This window comes from Eutrigla gurnardus (genome assembly GCF_963514095.1).
Source record: "Eutrigla gurnardus genome assembly, chromosome: 16".
NCBI classification, from domain to species: Eukaryota; Metazoa; Chordata; class Actinopteri; order Perciformes; family Triglidae; genus Eutrigla; species Eutrigla gurnardus.
The window spans coordinates 6,531,822-6,541,586 of record NC_139927.1 but is presented as its reverse complement, the minus strand read 5'-3'; the positions used below and the strand labels follow the sequence as shown (position 1 = coordinate 6,541,586).

Here is a 9,765-nt window from a genome sequence, read left to right as displayed (position 1 = left end):
TGCCTTTTGTATCGTTAATAAATTATGATTTAAAATACACAGACACCATCTTAGTCACGTTTACTGTAAAAACCAACGGTGTGCTTTCATTTAAAAAAAACTATTTTTGGGTTGCAATAATATTACGCTTTTGAATTAAAGATCAGGTCGGGATGAATTTTGTTGGTTCGTTTGGACCAAAATAAATGTTATAGCTTTTCTGGAATTTCAGACTCAATAAGGAGAGGATTACTTAATAATAATCATTATTATTTTTTGGCTATGCCGCTGTGCTCCCCTGCCTCAGTTTGATTTACTACAGCACGTGAACGCAGCATAATACCTCTCGCTGCTTTCACTGTCCTCTTGTCGCATATTGATCCAGCTGCTAGCTGATCGTTAGCTTTCGTGCCAGGATGGTGTCTGTGGCGTGTAAATGTGTGTCCGTAGTTTCTGGCTAAAGGTATCTGGCTTTTGGGGGGCTTTAATGTTCCGTGCAGCTAATCTAAAAACCATCGGCAAAGCGGGAACCGGCTGGTAGGTGGTCTTTGAAGTCACTCAGACGTATTGTTACAGCTAGTCGATGCTAACGGGCTAGCAGCAGAGCTGACTATCGAGAAGGGGGGGGCTTCGTTGTTGGTTTACCGATGACAGTCGTTATAAAAGTTGCGCATCTCGGTTCTTAATTGTAGTTCGCTTATTATCGTGTTTAGTGACGGTTTGTCAGTAGACGTTTGTTGCAGTTGACTAAAAGCTAGCTAGCTAGCATGAAAACGTTAGCCCCTGACGCGAATAACAACCAAAAAACAACCAAAACAGCTAGCTAAAGAAGAGCGATGCAGAACAGTTAGCACACGACATCACAACTAGAAGAATTGCAAAGCCAACTCGTCGTGTAACGTCACTGGATCAAACTTTGCTCGACGAAAAAGAGGTGAATAGTGTGTCAAATTCACAGAATGAGCCATCTGGCTAACGTGAGTTTTCATAGCTACGTATATCTAACGTATTTAACGTCAGCTAGCCATCTCTGCGGCTAAGCTAATCAACGTTGGGGCGGTTGGGTTTAGCATCCGCGTTGACAGTGGTGGTCCCATAATTCCCTGTCGCCTCCTCCCTCGATGACAATCTGCTCAACACGTCCACTTTATTACGCCCTGCAGTGTCAATACGTTTCCCAAACAGCACCCATAGCGGTCATAAGTGCTGATGTCAATAAAACACCCATATAAAATGCTTATTAAGTGTCTCTCTCTCCCTCCACCCTAGGCACTTCTGCCGCACGATGGACGAGCTGGTCCACGACCTGGTGTCGGCGCTGGAGGAGAGCTCCGAGCAAGCTGCGCGTGGCGGTTTCGGTGACGGCGGGGACCACGCGCTGGCGGTGGGCTGTCTGCTGAAGAGGCAGGCTCGGAAGCGGAGGGGCAGAAAACGACGCTCGGACAACCCGCACCCGCCCTGGGAGACGGGCCACCTCAGTGAGGGCTCGGAGTCCAGTGTGGAAGAGCACAAGGTGAGCAGAGTGGGTGGAGGGACGCTGGTTTTGGCGGATACAGAGGAGGATCACTTATTGTCACTTTGCAGGGAGGCACAATGAAATGCAGCCCAGCTCAGGAATAATTCAAAAAGGCACTTAACAAAAACAATTCTCTGGGCAGATAACATGACAAAAAAAATTGACATTAGGAAAATCATCAGACAGCCGGGGGCAGACTGTGAAGTGTATCCTTGGCTCCTAGCTCTCGCTGGGGCAGTTTACTTGTTTTGCGGGGTGTTTGGTCTGGCTGGGTGATCGTTTCAAGGTCCGCTGCACTTCAACCAATCCCCACGCATCCTTTACCAACGTTGATGACTGTATTCTGTCATATGTCGTCATTTCTCCAGGAATAAAACGTGAAAAAACAACAAATTAAGACAAAAATGTAGCAAAGTTCATGGTAGCTACTGGTGTTTCCATGCAACAGTTCTTCACCTAAGGGCCTTTCAAATGAAATCGCTTTATCAACAAACCAACTGATGTCCTTGAGCAAAGCACTTAACACTTTCCTCACCCTGTTCTTGAGTGCAACAAAAAATATGGAGGCAATAATTCAGAGATCTGGAACCAAGCTCTTCCGTCTCAACGGTTTCCCTTTATCGTAATAGATTTCCCAAATAAGCAGATGCACGATTGGACCTTGGAATGGCCCACTAAGTGCAGATTCTTTGCCAGTTGTCTTACATTAAGTGTTTTGGACCATAATGCATAATCCATTAAGAGTTTCCTTGAAACCAGCCTCATGCAAATAATGCTTTGACCTTATTAACAACTCTAGAGTGTCTTAATTTAGCATCAGAATCACCGTCTGATATTCACACTGGCGTTTGTTGCAGGACTACCGTGCCAGTACAGGGGGTGTCTCTGCTGCTAACAGCCATGCCCGCGACAACAGCGACTCGGATGAACAACTTGGCCCCAAACGGCGCACCCTGCTAGCAGCTGACACTGGGCGAAACAAGCGTCCGCTCTGGCCAGAGGACTTGGGTATCCTGGGCTCCGCGGAGGGAACTCGCAGCCTCAGACGGAGACGTAAGGTCAAACGTATGGCTGTGGACCCGCCTGCAGAGCCAGAACCCCCCTCCTGCACCATGCTAGGGCCCCCGCCTGTCCCCAAGGCCCGCGTTGGTGCCCGGCCGCATCGACTGGGTCACAGCGACGGCAGGGGTGCCATGGAGCTCTGTGGAGGTGGGCCGATGGGACCGGGGGGAGGGAAGAACAGGGTAAAGAAGAGGAAACTGGCTCCCCACAGGCTGGGAATGGAGGCCACAGATGAAGGCGTGGTGGTGGAGAGCGAGGACCCCATCTCTTCTACGATGGAAGGCTTCAAGGACAAGATGGAGTTGGAGGAGCAGAAGGGTTCGGATGAGGACATGAGTGACAGGTGGTTAGTGTTTTTGACTTCTTTTTTCCCATCTCCCATGTTTCTAGAACTTGCAACTCTTCTATTTCTGATTCTGCATTTATGAGTGTGTTAAGGAAGGCTTCTGTTGTTAAATGGGGGATAAAAGAGTTGCATTTCCATCTTCTGCTCTTTCCTTTTCAGTGAGACCAGCAGTGTCAGTAACAGCAGTGATGGAGGCCTCTACACCAATGACGAGGGGAGGCAAGGTACTGTTAAAATCAGTGTTCAACCTCAAAAGATAGTGTACATAGACATATTTTCTATGTGTGATGGAATATCAACACGCCACTGAAAACAATGGCTGCTATCAAACTGTTGTGACCTAATTTTAAAGATAAATTGCTGACGGGGTCTCTTTTTCTTTTTTTTTCTCTGTGTTTGGTTGGATAACGATTGTTTGACTTCAGTGTTTAAGCGAGAAAAGCTGTTTGGCCCAGCGGCCTTGTATGTGCACACTGTAGATAAATTGCCTCGAGATGAGACAAGTTTTCAGACTTCCAAACAGAGGATGCTTTGATACAGTACCATAGTCGAGCTTCCTCTAGCAGTCCTGGGGAACACGGCTTTCCAAACAGCTCCAGCAAGCTGAACCGTCGGTCACATTTCCCTCTCTCTTCCAGCCGATGACGAGCAGAGCGACTGGTTCTACGAGGGCGAGCCCGGCTCCGGTTCAGGGCCCGGAGGGGCGTGCGGCATCGCAGGAGTGGTCCCGTGGTGGGAGAGGGAGGCGGAGTCCGAGGAGTTGGACCTAGGCGACCCAGTATTTAACAGCATCCTCACTGGATCCTTCCCCCTCATGAGCCACGGAGGACGGAGAGGTAGGCCGTAACTCAGACGCACTATAACGAATGTCTTTTGAGGGTGGCTTGTCACACACTTTGACATTTAAATGAAGATAACACAGTAGTGGTATATCTGGTGAGATTAGAAACTGTGACACATTTTACAATGTAGTTGTTGCAGTCTCACTCATGACCAGTAGGAGGCAAACACAAACCAAGGCAATGTCCAGAAGGACAGCTATAAATTGTTATAGTTTATAGTAGATATATATAGAATACAATCTGCATATGGCTTTAGTTGGCAGTACTAAATAGAGTCATGCATACACATAATACATATCTGATCATTTTCTATATAAATATCCCAGTACCTGACAGAATACGGTCCATCCTCAGTGGCTGCCGGCATGAATCCCAAAGGACTGTGTGGTGCACTTTAATGAAGATGATCAAACTAGTCTTATCATTTAATAATCACGTCCTGAGTTTAATCACTGACGAAGCCCGACTGTGTTTGTCAGGCTTCCAGGCCAGGTTGAATCGTTTCCATGGAAACCAGCAGGCGTCGCAGGCAGGCAGTTCGAGCCAAGGCTTCAACGACAGACTGGGAAGACAAACCCAGGACTCCCACGAGTGAGTCTTGTTTTTTTTTTTTTAATTGCTTTTAAATCTGACCGTTGTGTTTTTTTTGTTCTTGTTATTCATCTTTTTAATGGCTCCATGCCGTCGACAGCAATGGCAGAATGTATTATGTTTTCAGGTTGTCTGTACGTGATGTTAGGGATGCTCAAGTTTGGCCAAAAGAGTCCACTTAGACTGAAGGATGGAGTTATTATAATTTTGGAGGTCAACAGACACCGTGACTCCACAGTCACGTTTTCAGACATAATATCGAGAATTTATGTGCTAATCCTGAAAATGTCACATAATATAATATCATAATGGATGGGATAAAAATCATGAAGTGAGGACATTCTGGACAGACATGAAATCAATTCTTGGGTTTCTGTCATGGACGAGGAACAACTGTTCGCCCACAGCAGGACATGGTGATTAACAGCAGTATGGTTTCTGTCTCTGGAACGCTGCCTTGATGGGAATTTGAAGGACTTAACTACGATATTATATATCTCAACAGGCCTTGGTTTAGCTCGAGCTCAAGGAGAGAACATGGACAGGTGAGCCATGTTCCCTTACGCCATTTAATTCCCTCTCCAATGCAACGTTTAGATTCTGATCAATTACAAGGACCTATGCGGTTGTTTTTTTTGTGGTATTGCAAGAATGTCTTGCTCACTGCTCGAGCCTTAAAAGTTGTTTTTCCCCCCCTCTTCTCTCCCTCAATGCCACTTCAGTTGCATTGGGACCCGCGGTCAGACAGAGGGCATCGGAGAAGCTGCTCCGTAAAAACAGCCAGCAGGTGAGAAACAACAGTCGACTTAAACTTAAAGCGCCAGTACCTGCTTTTTGTTTCTGCTGCAGTCTCATCAACATAACTCCCCCCCCCCCCCCCCCATTGGTTTCACATTGTTTTATGGTGTTACTTGAGCTACGACTGAAGCTCCCAAATTTTTGTCTTGCTTGGCTGCTTTCGCAGACAGACCAGCGGGCACCTCGGCTCTCTGTGTACAGGGGATGTCAAGCGGAGGCGAAAAGCTGCCCCCCTCGGTTCCACCGCCCCCTCAGGTACTGGATGCAAACCCGGCTACACCTAACACACCATCTGGCACTTTTTTTTTAACCAACTGCCCCTTTTATTGTATTCTTGGCTCTCACTTTCTCACCTGTTTTCCTTCCACTCTTGGTTGAGCTCAGTGTGTCCAGCTAGCCTGCTTTCCTCGCCTCCTTCTGTCTCGCACATACACTGACGTAAACACAAGGGGTGAAAAACGAGGCTTTTTTAAAAACAATGAATTGAGCGAACGGCGTCTTTTCATAATCCTCCCTCTCTCCGCCTCCTCTCAATATTAAACCGCGCTTTAGCTCTTAACCCCCTTTCCTCCTAAGCTTTGTTGGACAAGTCAGCTGGCTCATCAGAGCAGAGATGCTGGATTAGCTCTTATCCAGTAACACTTGTGTATCGCCCCCTCCTTTCCCCAAACCACTCTCTTTACCTCTGGGCCAGTTGATGCTTTCGGAGGAGGAAGAACAAGGTAGCAAAGCCTAATAGCGTTGGCTCAAACTCCCATATGTAGTCTGAAGCCATGCCCCATTTTTTTTATCGTCATTTAGACCATGACACCAGAATTGTATGCAATCGGAGTGCCAGCTTTTGGTCTCTCTTTCTCAGTCTATTCCCTGACCAAACATGCAAATGTCAGACCGCGCTGCAGACACGGGTGCTTCGTTCCATCAGCAGCAAGCGGCAGGTGGCGACCTCGCAGCAGGGCGGCGGCAACAGCGGCGTGCCTGCCAAGAGCCGCCATGGGTTTTAATGAGCGTGCCGCTCTTCCCTGCGCTTCATGCAGATCAAGATGGGATTAAAGAGGGCAATAGGTTGGCACCTGTGACTGGGCCATGAACTTCCAGGAAAGGGGCGAGGACAAATCGACTTCTCTGCTTGAGACCGATGAGAATGTGCTCTCCACGCACACCAGGCTGCGTGTTCACAGGACTAGAAAATGTGACTTAAGTCAATTAACATGATTTCATTACAATTATTCTTAGACGTATCGAGAGGTGTTGGGAGGAGCTTAACGATTTGTGATGTCACTGGAGCTGATCCGTCAGTTGTAGCTTTTTAGTTTTAGAGACCAGATGGTTTACGCACGAGTGAGATGAGCAACGCGTTTGTTATTTTCAGGATTGATTTAATTTAATTAAAAACACATTACGTGTGTCGGGTTGTCCGTACCTGTCATCAGTGCCATGTTTCTTCAAATTTGACGTGACTCAACGACGAACTGACAAGGTCAAAGATCAAGGTCGCTGACCTCACAAAACATGTTTTATGCCACAGCGCAATAATTGATGTGCTAATTTCACACAAACGTGCAACGTGAGTGGTTAGCGGAGTAATTCTAGTCTAACCTGTGACCCCCCTCTTTTCAGGAGTGGTCGGGGAGAGCGCGGCCCCCATCCCAGACTCAAACATGGGGAGCCGCATGTTACAGAGCATGGGCTGGAGCCCCGGGATGGGCCTGGGTCCAGAGGGCAGGGGCATCACTGAGCCCATCCGAGCCACACAGAGACCCAAAGGCACAGGTTTAGGTTTCAACTGAACACCTGGTTCCCCGGAGATTCCCGAATCGGAAGCAGGCTGGGACGAGATGCCCCCAAAAGCGACGAGGAGTGAAGGAGATGAACTGCTGCTCAGGGCGATGAACGAGGCTGAGTAATCCAGGCATGTGAGTCGTAAGAAGGGAAGGAATGAGGGTTTGTCCTAGCAACAGTCTGTGATGAAAGAGAAACTTTCCCATATTGGGGAAACTGCAAGAAGCCTGGGATTAACCACAAAGAGAGAGAGAGACGGAAAAGACTTCATGCAAGCATGCCTTCTCAAGAAACTCCATGTTGGAGAAAATAAACGACATTGATGCCTCATTGTTCGTGTGTTATACTGAGCCAATGATGACGGTGTGGTTTGTTTTTAGTCCGCAGTAATGCTTAGTGAATTAACGATAATGGTTTTGTCCGATATTGCACAAGAAAGAACCTCAAGATTCATTTAAGGTTTCTTTTTACTGTATGGATCTGTGTTTTAGTCTTCATTTAACTCATCATCGGGATGTTTTATTTGTTTTTATCCATCAAAGAAAACCAAAAAAAAGATTCAATCAAACCCACTACTTCCCCTTCATTTAGCACAGCTGCAGGTTGTGCTGATGTTACCTAAGAAAACCTGTGAGGGGAAAGTCTTGCCGACTTGCTTACCCTCCCGGTTTATGCAGTTTGTTTTGGAAATTCCAAAACAGATGGTTTGAATCCATTTAGTATATTGCTGTCACAATACATGTATAAAGGTCCTACTTTAGTTTCACAGGTGTTTTCTGTTAATTAGCCTGATTGGAGCACTGAGGGTGAGTACAGACGCTAACACCGGTGTTACCGACGGGTCCTTGAACTCAACAATAGGGGAAGTGCTACTTGAATTACATTTTAAATTACTTTTAGATCCATTGTCTCTTGTGTTTATTTAGGCTATATGTTATATAGTTTACCTGCAACCATAGATTGTCCTGAATACTGATTTGAAATTATTTTAACTGCAGGTAGAGAGATTAATGTCTAGAAATGCAAATGAAATTATGAATAAAAAAAATATGCAGGAAGTTGTACTTTGTTTGTTTCCTCTACTCTGTGTGAGACGTCTGTATTAATACAATCATCAGATTATAACTGAAACAAAAATGTCTCTTGGTTAACCTGAATGTGGATAAGATACCAATTATGAATATATTTAAATATTTTAAGAAAAAGCTAGTTGTTTCTTATTGGCCACCAATACCTGCCAATATTTTTGGTGAGCTAAATATAAATGATGACCCATGTAGGCTAACTCACTAGCTCCTGTAGTTGCCAACAGAGTTATTGCTATTGTTGAAACATATTTCCAGTCCATTAATTGATGTCTTTCATCCACTGATTGGATCCAAAGTGGGAGAAGTTTCTATCTGAACACACAGCATCTATAAGCGGCCATAACAACATGTTCTCAACTCCGTATCAACACATGCATCACATTCTCATGCTGACTCAACATCGCTGAAATGTGATGCTCCGTCTCCCTCCCTTCCTCTCCTCTCTCCCGTCTTTGCAAAGGGCTGCAACCGAAATCCCTCCTCTGTATCTATGGGAATACAGGAGCGCCGCGTGTCCTCGTGCCCTTCCCCTCTACTCGCCACCCTCCCTCCGCATAGAAGCCCCCCCTTCTCTTAGACACACTTTCTGTCTGACTCTCAGGGCTCCGCTGCGAGCACGCTAGGCAGGCAGGCAGGTAGGTGAACTCAGCGCTGGATGAGCGCGAGACGCCGCGAGGAGAGAACGAGGGGAATGCGCGCGTGCGTGCGTGTTTATATATCTGTGTGTGTGTGTGTGTGTGGGTGCGCGCGCGCGCGCTGCTGCATCGCTGAGCTACGGAGACCGGAGGCGAGGAGAGCTGGAGCGTTTGTCCTTGAGACTGACTGACTGACTGCAGCTGTAGAGCGGAGGAGCAGCCATCCAGCCGGTGGATGAAACTGACAGTAAGTGTGGAGCGAAGGCAACGGAGACGGGATGCGACCGGGGAAAGAAGTATAGCATGCAGGTTTTCTTTTTTTTTTTCTTTCTTTCCTTTTTAAATTGGGAGCAAATAGACCAAATGTGTGCTTTTGTTTCTGTCTGCTTAGAAACAGTCCGGTGCGTAATTTGAATGGGAACAGAGGTGCGCACAATGTGTGTGTGTGTAGGCCGAAATATATATATATATATGTGTGTGTGTGTGTGTGCAGGTGAAGGTCTACTCCCGGGTGAACTTATCTCTCAGGCTTAAAAAAAATATATATATATTATTATTATTATTGGCTCCCATCTATTCTTGCTTCCCAGCCTGTTTGGGACTTTGCATGCAGTTGCTATTCTCGTCCGTCCGCAGCAGCGTCCAGTGTGTGTCCGTGCGTCCGTGCGCGTCAGAGAAACATGTCAGTAAACATAACATTCCCGCACATCTCTGACCCCCCCCCCCCCCCCCCTCTCTCTCTCCCTCCCTCCTCTTCCTCGCCTCTGCCGTTGACAGATCGATAGTTGTGCGTCTATAATTGGAAGTCGTCATTTATTGGCGAGCCTCCAAAAGGGAGTCATTATCATGTGTAATCTTGCAGAAAATTACGTTTTGACTGGTGGACCTTTGGCGTTGAACCAGTGGACCGTGGGCCCCGAGGCAGGGATGACTGGATAGGTGGGGGTCACCTGCCAGAGAGAACTCCAAAAGTGTGGAGAAAGGTAGCGTATAGGACAATGGACATGTGTCCTCAAGAGCAAGGAAATGGCAGCAGTGCCCTCCCCTCCTCCCCTCTGTATGATCAGATGATGGAGGACTGGATGGAGGCACTGAGTGAGGGGATTAGAGAGAAGCAGGGAAGGAG

The 9,765-nt window shown here is 47.0% G+C and overlaps 2 protein-coding genes across 4 annotated transcripts in view; both read left to right on the top strand.

Annotated features, from left to right (window-relative positions):
* The first annotated feature begins 335 nt into the window (after nt 1-335).
* On the top strand, nt 336-7,968 carry gpatch2 (G patch domain containing 2). Of its 3 annotated transcripts, none has more exons than XM_084030906.1 (10): nt 337-516; nt 1,249-1,492; nt 2,353-2,900; nt 3,063-3,127; nt 3,542-3,739; nt 4,225-4,336; nt 4,842-4,881; nt 5,059-5,123; nt 5,301-5,389; nt 6,755-7,968. In XM_084030906.1, exons 1-10 carry the CDS (start codon nt 416-418, stop codon nt 6,922-6,924), a joined length of 1,632 nt encoding a protein of 543 aa, XP_083887032.1. In that variant the 5' UTR covers nt 337-415; the 3' UTR covers nt 6,925-7,968. The 3 variants fall into 3 exon arrangements, with proteins under 3 accessions (XP_083887033.1, XP_083887032.1, XP_083887031.1); XM_084030905.1 differs by having other exon boundaries at nt 2,353-2,903; XM_084030907.1 differs by lacking the exon at nt 5,301-5,389 and having other exon boundaries at nt 336-516; nt 2,353-2,903.
* A 655-nt stretch (nt 7,969-8,623) lies between these two features.
* The window catches only part of LOC311026613 (estrogen-related receptor gamma-like), a 24,642-nt gene continuing 23,500 nt past the window's right edge, over nt 8,624-9,765 (top strand). The window contains exon 1 of the mRNA XM_084030274.1: nt 8,624-8,886. The gene's annotated coding sequence lies outside the window, so the exon portion shown is untranslated. The remainder of the gene's footprint in view (nt 8,887-9,765) is intronic.

What these genes read in the sequence shown, in the direction of transcription:
- gpatch2 (XM_084030905.1), top strand. Translation starts at nt 416, where the DNA reads ATGTGTGTCCGTAGTTTCTGGCTAAAGGTATCTGGCTTTTGGGGGGCT. An exon ending in GGCAAAGCGGGAACCGGCTG is followed by an intron (nt 517 to 1,248) that starts GTAGGTGGTCTT and finishes CCTCCACCCTAG; the next exon opens with GCACTTCTGCCGCACGATGG. An exon ending in TCCGTAAAAACAGCCAGCAG is followed by an intron (nt 5,124 to 5,300) that starts GTGAGAAACAAC and finishes CTGCTTTCGCAG; the next exon opens with ACAGACCAGCGGGCACCTCG.